The sequence below is a fragment of the Harmonia axyridis genome, chromosome 5, assembly GCF_914767665.1.
Source record: "Harmonia axyridis chromosome 5, icHarAxyr1.1, whole genome shotgun sequence".
Classification (NCBI taxonomy): Eukaryota; Metazoa; Arthropoda; class Insecta; order Coleoptera; family Coccinellidae; genus Harmonia; species Harmonia axyridis.
The window spans coordinates 25287861-25307529 of NC_059505.1; the positions used below are offsets into that span (position 1 = coordinate 25287861).

Genomic DNA, 19669 nt, shown 5'->3' on the forward strand with positions numbered 1-19669 from the left:
TACTCCTAAGGGGATATATTTCAAATTATGGAATCATCACGAAAAATACAATATGTAAAACAATTAATCGACACACCTCAAGAGCCAGGTTGCATACCTAGTTACACTTGTTTCAAAGCCAGGCAAAATAATAGATTGGGATTTTTTTTGAGGAATTTTTCGATCGAACATTTGTGAATATTATTTTTTTTTAATAGAAAAATTGTTTGCCTGAATTGAAAATGATAAATAATTTTTTCCACTTGTTCGTAAGAAAAAAAAACCAAAAAGTGTTGAATTACTTTAAAAACATATATCGACGAACCACATAAACCAGGTAAAATAATCACTTGTACCAAAGCCACAATACCAAAGATTTCACGTGAAGAAAAGAGCGATCAACAGCCTAATCCCGGTAGTAATCTCGAAACTACGTAACCGACACGAAAATAGCCAAGTGCATCGAAAGCATGGGCATCATCTCCAGCGGTTACCCTCGGTTCCCCACGCGCCCGATAGGGACGGACCAATAGGCAATATTCGTAGGTGCAAGGGCCCATCAACGTCAACCTGAGTGGGTCACGGCCCATACAAAGCGTCCCGACGAGGCTTCCCCCACCCGCGCTGCCTCTGCCTTCGCATTCACATTTAAACCTGGAGCGACCGTAGTGAAATCATTCCACAACCATCGCTCGTGATACGCGCTTCAGTATTACAAGTGTTCCTCTTTTCCTAGTTCCATTCGTTACATTCATTCCAAACACGTTTCGAAGATGTCAGGCTTAGACCCCACCGAAACCTACTAAGTCATTGACTAGTGTCAATACACCTGCGAAGTTCAAAACTTTTTTTACGAATTTACTTCGATCCACGAAAACTGTCACTATGGACGGCGGAAAATTAGATCCCACCAACCAATACTAACTGGCGACCTTCGACCAGCCCACGTGTGTGCACTGTTTGTTTACATTGACTCTCAGCAACCCAACGATGGCACCCTGCAAACCTGAAGCTGATCCTACCGGGCTTTACTAATGTGGCACCTTAAGATGGGAGATGGCGGTCGCCCTGAGACTTCCAGCTGTCGTCGAAAAAGATTACTGTAAGTACCATTACATTCTATCAACTCCTCATTCAACCAAACGCGAAACATACAAAATTCTAGAATCACCACCCTTAACGTCATCTTCGTGACAACACCTCTAGAGTCTCTAACACACCAATTTTCGTTCCATTAATCCTTTAGAGGTTTTCATCTAAATTTCCCAGCAAATTTTCTGCACTGTCATCAAATCTCTCGCTGCATCCCTCGAGAAGTATCCGATAACTAATTTACGTAATCTATTCGTCATATGTTAACTTCCGTATGTCGCGCATTCAGGTTATTGAACTTGCCAATCGCCCACTAGTTTCTAACGCCCTCATATGGCGTGTTTCGATGCATGTGGTATCTGGGAAACGTGGTCCGATCATTTACGAAATATCGTAATGTCCTGCATTGAAATGCAGAACGCGTTCTCACCAAAAACAGTCTCCTTTCGGGTGTACAGCCTATCTAGAATATATTGAGGTGGGTTCAACTCAGTGTGGCAAGATCATTGACTTCTCGCTCTCATCATCGAATGGTTCTATCGTTTCATCAGAGGTAATCTAATAGTAATTACAAATATAGTATCAGCCTTGTCTGGCGATTCCACTCTGTCTTCCTAGTCACTTGGTTTCGGCAATTATAGATCAATAACACCGCGTGGGCTCGATCTTGAAGCAATGATCTCATGTTTTGATACTCAATCCTTCATTTTACATCCTTTATGGTTTTCCCTGCACTTTAAACGATTTTTTCATACTTAAAAGAAAAGCCTAGTGTGTTGACCTTAACCCACTTCCTTCCAAGGACTAAGGTCCCAGGCCGTATTGACCTCTTGGAGGATACATCGATATTCAGAACCCGAGGCCGCTCTTCGCAGTTCCTCTTCGCGTCCACTCATTATTATTAACATCATACCTACCAGACAGGCAAGATTCCAACTCTTCCCCAGCTTTATGTTCTTCATTTACTGTGTCAAGTTTGTTGATCCCTAACATTTTGTTACATTGACCTTTCTTAGTCCCAGGAAGTGATTCACATTCAACAGAACCTGATGCCGAACATCACTCTTATTTTCTATCGGATCGTGATTGCCATAAAGGCTGTTTCAATCTTCTACCGGATATTTCATCGTCTTATCGCTTCTGTTTGTTTTTAACTGCTCGCAAATTATTTATTTATTCGAGTTATGAATCTCATTAACGTTCAATTTCCTAGATGCTTGGAACGTTTTCCTTGTACTTACTTGAAGCAAGTTGCTACTTGTTGAGAGATGGCTCTTACAGAATACCATTCTTCACTTAAAATTTCTGATAGAAGATATAAGAGCGATGAATCTCCACCGGACTATAGATCACCTTGTATGAAATTCAAGTAGAGTACATTTTTTATGTCGATAAGTGGCATTTTGAACTAAGGTCAAGTCTTGACTATTGTTAATTCTAAACCAATTAACAATTTACCTACTAGAGATCGAAATTTTGTCTTGATCGTATAATACTCGATTCAATCATTGAGATAGCAATAGATGAATATATTACGTAGCTTATGTTTCCTTATTGCACCAGGGAAGGTCATTATTCTGCTATAAAATTCTTTCAACGATTCTCTTAAAAGTTCATCAAGATTGACCTAGAAACGATAGAATGGATTGGCTATAAAAAGCGAGATTGAAAATATGCATCAGAAAATAAATACCTACCCAATTTTTTTTAACACACGCTTTTTTAGTTTTGGTTGTAGTTAACCTTGCAGTTACTTAAATTTCAAGCAGCTCTACATTGCTATTCTCGAATGTTTCAAATAACGTTCAACACATATTTTCATTTACACACCAAATGGCTTTAATAAGGATTGAGCCTGTCAAGCATCGGAGTGTTTCTTAAGACCATCATCGCATTCTTGCTCAAGAACTGCATTACTGAAAACCAAATTAAAGAGATATGGTTCTAATTGCAACGCTAACTTTTCAATTATCAATTTTAACAAGCCTTGCAAGTAACTGCAGACGCCGTATTTAATAACGTACGTCATTTAAAATATTTCACACAATTTTACAAATTACAGCGCTATCACATGCAAGCATTTTAATCATATACTATTAAATTGTGAGGAGTTTTTGTGTTGTTCCATCCTCGGTTTAACATAATGAATGATCATTCGCCACGAAAGAAATGAAAGAAAATGAACTAGAATTGAAGGTACTGGACACTCACAGAGCAACACTTAATCAAATCCTTATTCATTGAAAGTTCTTGCTGAAGATTGACTCATTCCAGATTCAATACTAATTGGAGTATTGGGAAGAGGAAAATGAAGTTTATATAGGTTATAAAAAGCCAATAGTTGAGCTCTGCATGTTTCCAATAGCCTCGTCGAGTCTTTGAACGATATAATAAATTTGTAATGACAATAATTATATTGGCTCTTGTTGTTCTTTTTTGACTAATAATTTTTCTTTTTGCAGTTAAAATGGTATTCCCTGCTGAACACATCACTGCCACATCGAGTTACCCCGTTCATCTGGTTATACACACAAGACTGAAGCTTGTTGATTTTATATGATGTATTTTGTTATTTTAAATTATATATGTAGTTTAAGTTCCTCCATGAGATTAACATTCAGCAATAATGTTCTTCTAAATAATGTATATAAAACTCTCCCTATGTATAATATCCTGGTAAAATTTACTTATCCTAAATATTAAATGATTTTTATTACTTTTTACATATATGTTTAATTTCTACTCCCGTACCTTATATAGATGATTAAGTTAATAACTAGGAAGGAATTACAGTTTCTTCACATAGGAAATTGATTATTTGCCAACGTTCAGTCCACTATGTGAAGAAATGAGTATTATGAATATTGCATCGATTATTCATTAAGGTAAATTCTTGGTTCTTATTGTAGGATTTTTATTTTCTGTTATCATTAATTTAAGAAGGTGTTTTATTGAAATTTGGTGGTCCTCGAATTCAAATATATTTCCATCTGCTCTCAGGATAACAACAAATCATTACTTCATAGAATGAATATTGAATTTCTATAATCCTTGTTTGAAAGCTTCGAAACCAATTCAACTGAAACCTACTTAATTCCTTTATTGTTACACTAACTTATTATAAAACAAAAGTATCAGACTTATAATTTTATTGCTGCAATTATGTTGTTAACGTGAATAAATATTTGCGAAATATCTGGTTTATTAGTTTTTCTGATGGTTCTGCATCTAAACTACAACAAGAAGTTGAATTATTCTTCTGGAATTTCTGAAGTTTACCTGCTATATACTCATAGTAATTGTCAACAGCTGATATCCTTCACAACTGAATGTATTTCGTGACGTAGAGAATAACTGACAAGTACAGGAGATTCTGCAATAATTATGACTCTGCAATCAGTAATCCCATTCATTTTGAATTGTTAACAAATAATAATTATACAAAGTGGAATGAAATTTTTCGATCGAGGTCTTGTGAATATTCTTCTTTGAACTTTGGATAAACTTTACTTGATTAATTATTACGCTTCAATTTTATTTTTTTTGAGGGAATATTTGACCGATTGAAAAGTAAAGAATACTGTTTATTTAGGTTCAATGATTATTTAAATTTTTTCCATTTGGATTTCAATTTTCTTTGAGCTCGCAATGCAAAACAGCATTCTAGATTTACAATCCATTGTCCAATAACTTCAACTGTCTGCTGTCAACCAAATCAGTGTGAAAAAGGCAAAAAAGACATGACATCTTTCAATACTACCTGTATACAATAGTCTATATTTGGTGGCAACTATCCATCTGAAGATTCTTTTATTGCTCTCATTTCCAACCAAACTGGGAATATGTATCAAATTTGGCTCGAAGCCAAATTAGTAAATGTTTCAGACTACTATCAAATGTCAAATATGGTTTGGCATGCGGTGGTTGCTGAACACGTGCATGCAGCTCTCAAATGTGGATGTTGCCAGATCTGTGTCTTTCCCTTCAAAATGGGAGAACTTAAACAAGGTGAAAATATGTTCAATGCGATATCTGCGCACAAGATGGGAAATGTGAGAATCTCAACTTTCTCACTAATGTTTCGCCTTAAAGAGATTTGAACATCATGATTTCATCCATGGGATGATTGAATACCAAAAATATTTAATCGATTCCACAATGTTTACTAGTACCTTCAGTCGCTTCATCTCAAGATAAATATCAAGGAACTAGGACTTAGTGAATATGTATTATAATGCAAATAGCTGTTCTTATAAACACAGCAAGGACGGTGAGAAAATACCTTGAAGACGACGGAAAGGCACAAGTATCGGCGTGATCGAGTAGGCGAGGACCAGAGGGACTACAAAGACCGGACACGACTGTGCTCTATCCTTTTAAATATCCGGGATTGAGCGATTGTTTCCCTTAGCGGGTGTGAGAAAGCCGGCAAGAGGCAAGTTTTCTCTGCCCTGTCATAGATTAAATTCGGGTATAATATATTCATTCTGTAAGCCATCTCGAAAAGGGAAAAGTGATAACTACTAAAAACAATAGCAGTTTATCAACAAAATATTCTCTAGCCGAGTGAAGACATTCTTGTAGGAGTGTTTTCATGACTCCTTTTCTGAATTCCTTAGAAATTAGATATTGCCAACTTCTAGGGAGATAATTAAAAAGCTTCTTACACTGATGAAGGGGAGATAATAAAAAACAATAATAAAAATAATAAAAAATAATAAAAAGATAATAAAAAACAATAAAAAAAAATACTTCATATTTAGTTATTCTGTGTGAATAGACAGAACTTTATCATGAAAAACTGAGCTTTGTTGAATATTTTCATTCTCCGTAACATGACGCAAGGGTCAAAATATTGTTCTACTGAAAAATCGGTATACTTAAAGTTCGAAATCCAATACTTATTAAATAACACCAAATTCTCTTTTGGATTAGGAATACTCTGGTAATATCAGATGAGTTTTCTCATAACATGATATTCATTTATTACCTAAATCCCTTACAAACACCATCTAGAGAGTTATTACATGTATAGAACTGCAGAAAAAAAAAGTGAATGAAAAAATATTATATGGAATGTTGCATGTGTACAATACTGTAGTAAATATTCATCAGCGATTTTAGAGGATCGTAATTTTAGTTTTATTGATAGCATAAAGGAAGCTATTCAGTTTTATGCCAATGGAAAGTATTCAAGTTTAGATAATAAATGAGTTTATTCAAATCTATCTAAAAATGTCGACTAAACTTGTATTTTGTTTAGGTTCTATGAAATTACCCAAAATCAACTTGTTGAAATAGGGATTCCGATGTTCCAAGTGATACATTCAGTTTTTTCTTCTTCTTCTTTCTTCCAAATAGGCTTGTGCCTGTTCCTCATCGTAACTCGCCCTATGCAGATAGATGGTCGCTCCAGCGCTTTTAGTTTTTTTATATGTATTAATTATCTATATTATTATGCTTCATAAATAATAACTGACTAGATTTAGCTTTTATGTTGTTTTGAGTTTTGTTATATGTCCTAAGGTTACATCGGAATGATTGTTTTTGATTGAATCCTCAGAGTAATAAACATAAATAGAGGAAGCAAACGTCATTTTCCGTAAGTGAATTTTGTCCCCAACATGAACTATCAACTTTGACATAAGAGGTGCGGAAATGAAATCGGTGATACGATATTTCACTAAATTTTGTAGACATATTATTTTATGTCTATGCTCAACTCAGAACGCGACCTTCAACCTTGACAAACGACGTGATAGTCGTGAAACAACTGATGACATTAAAAGCGCTATAGTTGCAGCCAAACCTTGGATTTAGCAAGTACCTATATGTATACAGAAAATAATAATTATTTCGCTTACTTTAAATTTGACAATAAGGAAAAATATCGGATTCCAAATATCCAAATTTGCATATTTAATCGGGAATCAACATTTAAATACTCAAATGATGTATATGTATCCCATTTTAAGCTGATCGTTAAAACACATCTGAAAAATTTATAAAACTTAATATGGCTCAATTCAAAATGAACACTATATACCTAATTGATTAATTAGTGCAGAGAGGCATTCATTCAATTTGAGATCTACCTTCGATTAATCCCATTATGCCAGGCTTCTTTGGTCAATGTGTAACCCTGAAATTCAGTATAAATGTACTCAATAACTCCTCAAGCTTACATTCAACCAAGAAGCTTTTAAAATAGCATGATTTTAAAATTCTTAGAGCACCACTAAATAATTTTTATTCGTTTTCAAGGTGAAGTAGAATATGTACAAATATTAACCATCAAAATACATGACTTGTCAAAGTGAATATATTCATGAATTGAACACACATAAATATTTACACAAATATAAAAAAGACGGATTAATCAAAGGAGAATTGAATTTTTTTATAGAGTTTTAACATCTCTATGCTCGCAAAATAGAATGAGTTTCAATAAAAAATTATTACAGAAGCAGAAGTGGAAACCTACACAAGCCAGGTTTTGGAAGCTCGTTTTTCTGTTCTTTCCAATTTCCTCAATCTAGATATATTCTATGATATTAATTATTCACTTTAAATAAAATCGATTGCACCAAGTATATGTATATGATTATTACTTGGTTATCATCCATTGTTATTTAATAGAATAAAATTGTGTCCAATATTCCCAATATTTTCTTATCTATATGTATATGTATATATCTTATCTATATGTATATGTATATATTTTTAATTTGATCAATTTATGAATATCAATTAATTTTCAGGAAAGTGCTTAATTAGATTTTAGACAAACTAAATAGTTTTTGTTCGAATAATTCTTTTTCCGGCCTTCATTTCTTGTATCATATAAGAATATTAGCAGTTTGTCAATAATTTGCTTATTCAAACAATGAATTGTTGAAAATATCCAAGATATAAAGTTCGTTTCTAGCAATCCCGAACAAGATGAACCTAGGTATATATTCTCCGCACAAAATGTAAGTTCGGCAACATCCTTTCGTTTCCGCGACCCTTCACCTTGAAAATGTACCAAGATCACTATATCTTGTAGCTGATGCGGATGCAGTATCACAGAATTATCACATTCCTGTTGACAGAAGCTGTCAAGATATGTTGATTCCGTAATATTTACACACTTATTGGAGTAATTGATGTCATGCAACTTCTATATGGATGGATAATAAGTAACTTACTTGATCGTTATCACCAGAAAACTTGTTCTTCTATCCTCTGGAGCTTGTTTTGTTGAATATAGTAAAAATCGGAATGCATCGTTGAGCATCATACTTTGTTGACTTTTTATTCTGAAGAAATTCTAGTGTTGAAAATGTACCCTGCGAAGTATAAAAAATTATGCGAAAATTCATGTATTCAAAAAAGCAGCAGCATTTCATTCGAGAACTTCAACACAACAAGTGATAAAAATTTCAGAAAATATTTCAAGAAAATGAATTAATTTGGCGTGGATTTGTCTGCCTTGTTTCCACTTAATACTTGGACGTTTATTTTAACAGTAGATTCTTTTATTTTAACAGTAGATTCTTTAGGTCCAAGAAACACTTTTTTACTTTACCATTTTTTAGGATTCGGCCTAGATGAAAAGATAAAGCTACTTTAAATTTCCATAATGAGCTATGCCACCCCTCGAAACCACCAAACTGAAGTTGTTCCGAGCATAAGATATACCATTTCAAACTTGAAAATAAGCTACTATATTATAAAAACCATCATAAACTCACTTTTAACATTCCATTTGTTGAACTAAGTAGTATTAAATATTTATTATACAATAAATGAGTTATCGCAAAGTTGGCGATGAATAATTAATATTTTTTTCTCAATTTTGTATTTAATTTTCGATAATAATTAGGAATTGATCTTGCAACCACCCATATTAGCTCCGATATTCATCTCCATTATTTGTATTATTGTGTTTATTTAATTTCGTACAAGAGTTACCATTTAACCTTACATTTTCTTATAAATAACGTTCGAAGTTTGAACTTGAAATTCCGAGTGTTGCCTTAGTAGTTATATAATATATTTTTTAACCTAAGATATTTACCTACTCTGTTATGTTTGTATGTTATAAAATGAAAATCTTCAAAAGTTTTCAAGAAACCCAACAAAATATTGTGCATATTTCTGTGACAATCCTAGATGAAATTTTCTCATATTCATGCTGTTTACTCAATTTTCACGATAGTGTGATAGTGGTAATAACTATCGCAGCAACTGTCACCACGTAAACTACTAGATAGTTACTACCGTGATGGTGTGGGAGTGTTGTCGCTCTATCACGATGGTACTATATTTCTGTGCTCATCAACCTTTGAAAGCATAGAAATATTGAGACTCTTAGATGAAAAGAGGGTTTTTGACCATTTTCTATCATTCATATGGATACAAACCATACGATGTTATCTAGTTTTGAAATCAGAAAAAATTAAGCTTTCAAAAAATGACACAGAAATCAAGTGTTCCTATGTATGATGTTTCAATTTCAGAGCTCTATCGTCAGTATTAGCCGAGATAATTTTTTTTCGATATCGCCATTTTCCCAAAGTTAGCTAATAACTAGAAAACGAAAGATGGTTTACAAAATGAATACTACACTTGTTAATTTTCTCAGATAAAGAGAACGAAGATGGGGTATTAGATTTTGTCTATCTCCTCTAGTTTAAAGGTTGAAGTGCTAAAACATCGAAATTTGCCCACCCTGTACAAGTCATTTGTATATTCGAAAAAGAAATAAAACTAATGAAATTTTGGAACCGAATACCCGAAGGTTCATCAAACCAATACTAATCCAAGAACATTAACCCCTCACATTGAAAAATAATTCCGACCGAATAATTCTTCGGTTAACGACGCAGTCTAGCTCGCTGGCGTTTCAAGGATATAGCGAACTCTGTTCTTAAAAATAAATATGTACATTCTAATAATCAGCCAAAACTATTCGATTATGCAAATGGTTCTTCTGGAAACAAGGCGGCGAAGAGACCGAGGAGTACCCAACAGTCGGTATCGACCAAAACAGAATAAAAGCCGCCTCGATTGTCAACAAGGCTGCGTGGTGCTTCAAGTTCAAGGCTTTTGACGTAACTCGTACCAAGGTTGGTTTCCTATCGGCTGGCCGAGCCAATGTAAATAAGGAAGCTGTTTCAAATTGAACTATGACGTGATTTCGAAAATTGAAAGTTATGAGGGTCCACTGTGAATGCTGTTAAGGAAGGTCGATCACCAGTGATTCGGACGAAGAAGAAGAACTGGTACCAACCGTGCCACTCGGGTTAATGTCGTTATTATTGCGCGTTATTACACAGTAAGGTTTATTTGGTATTTATTATTGAATAATTATTCTTTGGAGTTTTTTTTGAGATTTTAACAGTTCACTTTCTGCGATGAATATAATGCAAAATTTAATTTTGTGTTTAATATTAATTTTTAATCTTTAGCAATCGCATGAATATTGTTTTGAACTTAGATTAGCTTTAAAGATCGATAGTAATCAATTTCAAAACTATGAATTCGATAGAGATGATATTCCATTTGGATATAGAATAACAATTTTAAGCTTCCGCTGCGTATAAATTTTTTTTAATCGCGTAAGCAAGCAGAACATCAAAAAATTCAAAAAGAATATCTGAAAAAACTCAATATTACAGTGACAACAGATTGGAATCGTTTTTGATTTTGCCAATACATATATATAATAAATTTCAAGCTTCGTGCAAAATTCCTTGTTGATGTTGACAAATGAAAATCAAGCCAAATATAACATACAATCTCAACACAAAAAAAAAGGCAAGGCAATTGCAGGGGAGACTGTACCCGCTGCTCAACCCTAAAAGCAAACTTTCTTCAGAAAACAAGCTGAAGATAATAAAAATAGTGCTACTACCAAGCATTACGTATGCAGGAGTTACCTGGTACAATACGAAAGACAATAATAAAGACAAGTTGCAAAGTTCACTAAATACAGTTATGAGAAAAGCGGTTGGCGCCCCATGGTATATAATCAACCAACAAATCAGAGAAGAACTGAAAATTGAAACTATTGAGGAAATAGTCAACAAACAAAGAAAGAAGACAAGAGCGCACGCGAATAAGGAATTAAGAAAGATACTACAAATCAAAATAGGAATGACAGATAAGAGGAAATACCTCTTTCAAAGAACTAAATAGAAGAAGAAAAAGTGACATGAAGTAGGGAGGAAAGTATCCCGATCAGACAACAGTAGAAAATAGGGGAAATTAAATTAAAGGCGTAAGGAATGTAAATTCCGGACCTTAAACAAAAAACAATTGTTACGTCCGATAGCTCAGTATTGTTTGAGAGAAAAAATGGACTGTATATCTGCGTGCGTTTGTAGTTGGATAATTGGAGCGACAGCGAAATATTTGATAATAATGCAAATAATAATTGCGGTCAACAATGATGACTTACCAAATGGGGCTTCAGGTTGAAGAACAAATGGTCTCTGGTACAAATCCCAGCTCTTCACAGGGCCCTTGGTGCGGGTTATCAGCTCCAACTTTCTGGGTTTAAAGCGGTGTAGAAAAAACACTAACAAAGGCGTAGGCGAAAAGACAAAGCGATGAATAAAGCGGGTATTTCAAAAGCGTTAAAAAAATCAAGAAAAAAAAATGCGAAAAGTCAATTAATATTTTGAAATGTCAAGCACAATTTTTGGGCGAACTAGCGAAGTCAATCATTCAAAACTATATTATTCATATGTCTCTTGCGTTCTGGGCAGAGCCATCAGTGTTGACATCGTTTACGCGCAATCCTATGATACTTCGCGGTCGCTCGAACTTCATAACTGTTTCTTGCACAAACATTCTCCGGGCGCGAAAAATGGAAAATGAATGAAAGATAAAAAAAAAAGAGAAAAAAAAAATAAATACCGTACATAACATTGGTTTTCTAAAACTGCATTAGGTGCGACTTAATTATAAAAAAAAATTGAGAGAGAAAAAAAAATTAATTTATTAACCACAATTAATATAGGTGCCTATCAATTTTCAACAGGCAAAGGGAAAAGCTTAACAACCGGTCTCTTCAAGAAACCAGATCGGGTTTTAACAGTGGCGATGCGGGAACGTCCATCGATTGCATTGGACAGAGATGAAATTCGTCCAAGTGCCCATTGGCAAGGAGGAAGCCTCTCATCTTTGATGAGCACTAAATCTCCAAGTTTAGGAGGATTATTGTCCGGCGTGTACCATTTGGAACATTGCTGCAAAGTGTGCAGGTATTCACGTTGCCAACGTTTCCAAAAATCTTGTTGAATTCGCTGGAGACATTGCCAACGACTAAGGCGGTTCAAGGGAAGTTGGGTAATATCGGGATAAGGAAGGGCATTAAGTGGTTCAAGGGTAAGGAAATGACCAGGTGAAAGGGCGGACACATCTTCTGGGTCTGAAGACAATGCTTCTAGCGGGCGAGAGTTCAATATAGCCTCGATGAGACAAAGAACCGTATAAAACTCCTCATATGTGAGAATTTGAGCTCCTATAACTCTGCTCAAATGGGTTTTCACAGATTTGACACCTGCTTCCCATAAACCACCCATATGCGGAGCTGAAGGGGGGTTGAAATGCCACTGTATGTGCTCCCTTTCAGCAGAATCTTTCATCAAATTGATTATTTCTCGATTGGCACCGACAAAATTAGTACCACAGTCAGAATATAAATGACTTATTCTTCCTCGTCGCGCAATAAGTCTTTGGAGAGCGGATAGAAATGTCTCAGTGGACAAATCGGTTGCCAATTCTAAATGGAGGGCCTTTGTAGCGAAACAAACAAATAAACATACATAAGCCTTCACCGTTTTGACACCACGATGTCGACCTATAGTTATAGAGTAAGGACCTGCGAAATCTACTCCACAATTACTGAAAGGTTTAACTTCAGAAATCCGTGGTTTTGGAAGTGCACCCATAGGGGGTTGATATGGCTTGGGCCGAATTTTGAAACATTTTAAACACCTATTCAAAACCGAAGAAATGGCCTTTCTACCACTGATGATCCAAAATCTTTGAGCAATCAGAAATCTAAGAGTGCGAAGTCCTGCATGTAAATATTTTTTATGGTACATATCAACGACAAGTGCTGTCAAACGACTCTTTTTAGGTAAAAGCATTGGGTGTTTTGACTCGAAAGATAACGAGGATGAATCAATCCTGCCTCCTACTCTTAATATACCTCGTTCATCAAGAAAAATTTTCAATTTTTGCCAATGTTTGGGAAAAGTGTTCCCTTTAACTTCGGTTGAAAAGGCATGTTGTTGCGTGACTCTGACTAATTGAAACAATGATTCATTTAGCTCAAGGAGTGTGAGATTTCCAGACAGTTTATCACTCTCTTTTTTAGCGTTATGCGTGAAGCGAAGAACATATGCGAGAATTCTTTGAATTCTGGTCAACGAAGAAATACTATCGAGTAAAGAAATTATAATATTCTGGGCAGATTTATCTGAAAGTTTCGAGCAAAAATTATTAATGTTCTGTTGAGTGGTCACATCAATATCGATATTAACAGGAAATGAGCTTGAAGGCGTGTGCAATAATTGAGGTCCATCAAACCAAATGGACTGATAGGCGAATTCTGAAGGCAATAACCCTCTGGACCCGGCATCAGCGGGGTTATTTTTGGAGTCAATGTGATACCACGAAGCACTAGGTACCTTCTCCTGGATGTGAGCTACTCTGTTGGCTACAAATGTAGGCCACCGATGTGGTGATCCCTTGATCCAATCTAATGTGATTTGGGAATCCGTGAAAGCGTAAACTTTACAAAAATCTATAGAATCCCGAAATACGTGAAGGCAATATGAGAGGAGCTTGGCTAGCAGTACAGCACCGCACAATTCAAGACGCGGAATTGTTATTCGTTTCAGAGGAGAAACTTTAGTTTTTGCGCATAAAAAATTATTATTTGGTTGATCGTTGTCATCAATCATACGATTATAAACCACGGCGCAGTAACCCCTCTCAGAGGCGTCACAAAATCCTACGAGTTGGTAAGACTTGGCTTTCGGGGAGAGAAGTTTGCGAGGAATGGTGATCGAGGATAGGATCTGAATTTGGGATTTGAATGCATCCCAGACTCTAGCGATATCTGGAGGAAGTTCATCATCCCAATCAATACCTGACGACCAGACTCTTTGCAAGAGGTGCTTCAGGAGAAAAGTCACTGGAGCTAAAAAACCTATGGGATCATAGATGCGAGCTATTTGGGAAAGTAAGTGTCGCTTTGTAGAAGATTTATTCAAGGGTTCAAAGCTGAAGCGAAAACAATCTCCCTTTGGATCCCATTGCAAACCCAAAATCTTCAAAGAAAAGTGTTCATCTTCCTGGTCAAATGTCAGAGGATCAGCTGACATATGTGAAGACGGTATTCCTGCCAAAACGGAAGGGCAATTGGAAGAAAATTTTCTAAGTTCGAAATTACCCCTATTCAAAAGTTCAACTAGTTGCTGGAGCAACAGTTTGGCTCCTTCCAACGACGAACTGCCAGCAACGATATCATCAACATACGTATTTTCGAGTAGTGCTTTTGAAGCCAAAGGAAATTTAGGACCCTCATCATCAGTTAACTGAATGAGGGTGCGCAATGCTAGATATGGGGCACTATTTACACCATACGTTACTGTGAGTAACCTATAGTCTTGAGGTGCCTCATCGACTGAAAACCTCCAAATAATGCGTTGATAATCTGCATGGTCTGGCCTTATACGAATCATGCGATACATCTGTCGGATATCGGCGCATACTGTATATTCATGCAACCGAAAACGAAGTAAAATCGAAATTATATCCCTTTGAAGTTTCTTCCCGGTAAGAAGATGATCATTTAGTGAACCTTCTTCAGAACAAGGAGATTTTGCGGAAGCATTGAATACTACACGAATTTTACTCTGACTATTCTGAGCTTTTACAACGCAGTGATGAGGAAGATAATATGAGTTTCGATTAATGCAGTCGTAAGGAATAATCTCCATATGATTGGATTCAAGATAATCCCGCATAAACTCAACATATAATTTATACAAATCGGGCGTTTTCAAAAGTCTTCGTTCAAGAGTAAAGAACCTTTGCAGCGCCAGTTCACGCATTCCAGTAAACTGCGGCAAACAACTGCGAAATGGAAGCGAAACGACGTATCTACCCTCGCTGTCGCGATAGTGTTGATCGGAAAATATCTGATCACATAGTTTGTTATCAGGGGATATCGGTTCTACTGAAGGCAAGGAGTCAAGTTCCCAAAATTTTTGCAGAGAAATATCTGTGGAGAAATCTGAACATGAAGTTAAAAATGTTGATATAGATGGTTTTGATTTACAATAGAACTTCCCCATTAAAATATAACCGAAAATGGTGTTCATAGCGTCAATTTGACCAGGTTTTCCAATTATCTGTTCAGTCAACATGATTTTCGAAAAAACATCTGCGCCTAATAAAATATCAATCTTACCAGGGGTATGGAAGGATTCGTCGGCTAATTTTATGTGCGCTAAATGGGACCAAGCGGAAACAGGAATCGGATGAGAAGGTATCTCATCACAAATTCTGTCTAAAATTATTGCGTCTGTCAACAAAACAGGACCATTCAATTTACATGGACGAAACATTAAAACTAAAGAACCATAAGAAGCGTTCATTTTCATGGAATTAAGACCTTTTACCTCAACATCAAGTTTGTGCCGGGGTAAACCTAACAAATTCGCAGCCTTTCGAGTTATGAAAGAAGACATGGATCCACTGTCAATCAAGCAACGAAAACGATGAAACATTCCAAAATTATCTCTGACTTCAATTAACGCGGTGGACAATAGAACTGTAGGTGTTTTATGAGAGACACCAGCGGATGCTGACAAAACTGCCCAATCAGAAGAGGTAGAAGGAGGTTCCTCTGATCCAGCGGAAGTTTCACTGGAGGGCCGTGCAAGGTGCAACAAGGTGTGATGTCGTTGATGACATTTTCGACACGTATTCACAGACTTGCAAGATCGCAAATCATGTATGTTACTCAAACAATTGAAACATAGATGTTTCTGCTTGGCGAATGAATGACGTTCTTGGGGAGTTTTTTCAATAAATTTTGAACATGAGAGAAGCGAATGGTCTTGATTACAAAGCGTACAAGTGGATTTTGAGCGTTGATTCTTATTGTCGTTAGAGAAATAGGTTCCTATGCGTTGTTTTGAATTGGAAGAACTATTTGAATCACCCGTTCTGGTATTATTAGAATTATGGGATGTACCCAGAGTGTCCATTGCAATACAATATTTATTGAGAAATTCAAGTAGAGTCTTGAATTCGGGAATCATAGAGGAACCATTTTCAAGTTCGAAGCGTGCGATAGTTGAATTATCCAAGCGTTTTATCAAGAGCATAAACACGATAAAGTCCCAAGATTCTACAGGAAAATTCATGTTTTTTAGTGCGGCCAAATTTTCAGTGAATGTACTTAGTAAATTGCGAAGTGCGGTTTGATTATTACAATTGATTTTGCCTGTGCTTTCTATTGCGTTCCAATGAGCTTGGGCTCTCAACCTTTCATTGGAAAATCTATTGACCAGCGAGTCATAAGCGATCTGATAATTATCAGAAGTCATCGGCAATGTGCGAACTAAAGATAGAGGCGGTCCTTCTAACGAGGATATCAAATAATTGAACTTTTCAATTTCAGTGAGCGATTGATTGTTATGAACAAGGGCGTCAAATACATCCAAAAATGTAGCAAATTGCGTATAATCTCCTCTGAACTTTTTTATTTCTATTTGCGGAAGTCGAATGTTAGGAGTTAAGGAATGAGGAAAGCAAGAAGCAAGACTCTGCTTGCGTGTCAAAACAGATTGCGTCGATTCATTCAAAGATTTTTCATTTGGATCAAATAATTGAGTATAAATAGTTTTGACAGAAAAATAATCATTTTGAAATTCACGTTTTATTGCTTCTTCTGAATCGAGATCAGTATCTTCACCTTGTAACAAGATTGAAGTTACAGTTTGGTGTTGTTTCTTAAACTCTTCGCGAACATCATCTATCTCGGTAAAACGAATTCTAAACGAGGTTCTGAGATTAGAATCTGTTGTTGCTTTATTGGCCAAATCCAATAGTGAAGCTAATTCACCTATACACGATGTTCTCGCGAACTTAGCTCTCTTCAGTTTGAAATCCGTCATGTTTCTGTTTGATATTCACAGTAAGAACCAAAATATAATGAAATGTATAGAAAATTAATTCAAGGTAAGTCCGAAAGCAATCAATAATTTTCAAATGTGTGTGCATAAACGATTTCTAGACGACGGAAAATGAAAGGAATGAAGATAGGTACATATGACGTTACTCGTCACCAGATGCGAGATTATAACTATGAACTATGAAATAAAAGGCACAAAAAATGTTTATGACAGCGATAAATGGGAAATGAAAACAAATTAATAAACCAAAATTATGCAAAATTCAATATCCGGCTGCGAAAAAGGACCAATGTTACGTCCGATAGCTCAGTATTGTTTGAGAGAAAAAATGGACTGTATATCTGCGTGCGTTTGTAGTTGGATAATTGGAGCGACAGCGAAATATTTGATAATAATGCAAATAATAATTGCGGTCAACAATGATGACTTACCAAATGGGGCTTCAGGTTGAAGAACAAATGGTCTCTGGTACAAATCCCAGCTCTTCACAGGGCCCTTGGTGCGGGTTATCAGCTCCAACTTTCTGGGTTTAAAGCGGTGTAGAAAAAACACTAACAAAGGCGTAGGCGAAAAGACAAAGCGATGAATAAAGCGGGTATTTCAAAAGCGTTAAAAAAATCAAGAAAAAAAAATGCGAAAAGTCAATTAATATTTTGAAATGTCAAGCACAATTTTTGGGCGAACTAGCGAAGTCAATCATTCAAAACTATATTATTCATATGTCTCTTGCGTTCTGGGCAGAGCCATCAGTGTTGACATCGTTTACGCGCAATCCTATGATACTTCGCGGTCGCTCGAACTTCATAACTGTTTCTTGCACAAACAACAATACATAATGGATATGTTCAAAAGGTTGAAAAATAAAACCTCAATGAATAGATAACATTTCAAATAAAACAATTTAACATACCAAAGAGCGAGCCAAAGAGGAAATGATTCAGGTAATTATACACTGTGTGCGTAAAGTATGGAACAAATTCATTTTTAGCTGAACATACCATTTTATGAAATAATCCTGAAACATGTCGATTATACAGGGTGAATTACTTTCGAGTAATGACGTCACCGTCGTTTTTTCAAATGGAACACCCCCATTTTGTCTCAATTTTCCGATTACTCTAGCTGAGCTGATTCCAAAAATGTATCATATGTTGATTCCAATTGGTACCATTTCTACTTCAAATAAAATCGAAGCAATAATTAAAACATTAATATAATCTTTATTAATCTTCGCTATAGAGTTGACAAATAAGTACCAAAATTTATAATCAATTCATTTAGCACAGCTACCTAACTGGATCTTTATAATAATTTGGATTTTCCTGAGAATTACAATAGAGAGCTTTATAAATTTTTTGCTCAAAATGATTCCTGACAAAACTAAAACAAACCAAAAGATGTAGTACTGAATCAGAGTTTTTTTTAAATTTTTCTAAACTACCAGTGGTTCACAAAAAAATAATTCTGGAGGAAAGAAGTGGGCGCCCTTCCAAAAAAAAATCACCCTGTAGATTTGCATTCAACATTAGGATATCACATGATAAAAACTTTAAATTGGAATATCAATGCTAATTTTTTTTCTGTTGTGGACACAACTCCTTCCGATGAACTTGGTTGCAAATCAGGTGTTATTTCAGAACCACCACATGTTCTTAGAATTTTATTACCTATTTTTGAGTTGTGTGCTACCGATTCAGCAACAATACCTTCCAGCAACCGTTGATGACTTCCAACCCCCATGTTTTTTTAGTGTCACTTTTTTTGATTACTAGTGTCATATGTTCATATTACAAAAAAGTTTCCTTCGAGCCGGATTTGAACCAGCGACCTATGGATGCCTACTTTCCAATCCCTCTACAGTCCACCGCTCTACCAACTGAGCTATCGAAGGTTGGTGAAATTAGGACGTCGAGATATTCACTTACTCGTAAAAGTTTGCAAACTGATATATCTCGTTTTTTTTGTATGGATGTACTGGATTACAATATACTCACCCATTATAAACGCCCAGTTACAAAAAAGGCTGTGAACGTGAAAAATTCGATGATGAGATAATTAAGTTTGAAAATCGCAATACCTACATTTTTGGTTGAGTAACTGCAGAAGTAATTTATCTGGATATTTATCATGCCAGGTTTGACTTTTGTGTCCCTAACTGTCAAAAATTTAATTTCTAAACAGACCCAGAGTTTGTTTCCCCTTCACAGTGCCGCCGCCAGGAGCGGCATACCGGACATTTTGCCGGGCGCCAAATTGAAGAGGCGCAAAGTAAGTTAATAAAACATGACTTTTTGCGCCTTTAAGAACTACATCGTCCTTTTACAATAGACTTATAAATAGAACGTCGTACTTTCAAACAATGCAAGGCGTTTTTTGATGAAATCGAC

At 35.7% G+C, this 19669-nt stretch overlaps 1 protein-coding gene, 1 long non-coding RNA gene and 1 other non-coding gene across 3 annotated transcripts; 1 reads left to right on the forward strand and 2 right to left on the reverse strand.

The window, feature by feature from the left end:
* The first annotated feature begins 215 nt into the window (after nucleotides 1–215).
* On the forward strand, nucleotides 216–3794 carry LOC123680510. The gene is made up of 2 exons (XR_006747523.1): nucleotides 216–1081; nucleotides 3534–3794. It is a non-coding gene; the product is annotated as an uncharacterized LOC123680510 (long non-coding RNA).
* Nucleotides 3795–12089: 8295 nt separating this feature from the next.
* On the reverse strand, nucleotides 12090–17264 carry LOC123680900. Its single transcript, XM_045619021.1, has one exon. The coding sequence runs from the start codon at nucleotides 17262–17264 to the stop codon at nucleotides 12090–12092; it is 5175 nt and encodes a 1724-aa protein (XP_045474977.1).
* Nucleotides 17265–19082: 1818 nt separating this feature from the next.
* Nucleotides 19083–19173, reverse strand: Trnay-gua. The gene is given in 2 exon segments: nucleotides 19083–19118; nucleotides 19137–19173. It is a non-coding gene; the product is annotated as a tRNA-Tyr (tRNA).
* Between the last annotated feature and the right edge of the window lie 496 nt (nucleotides 19174–19669).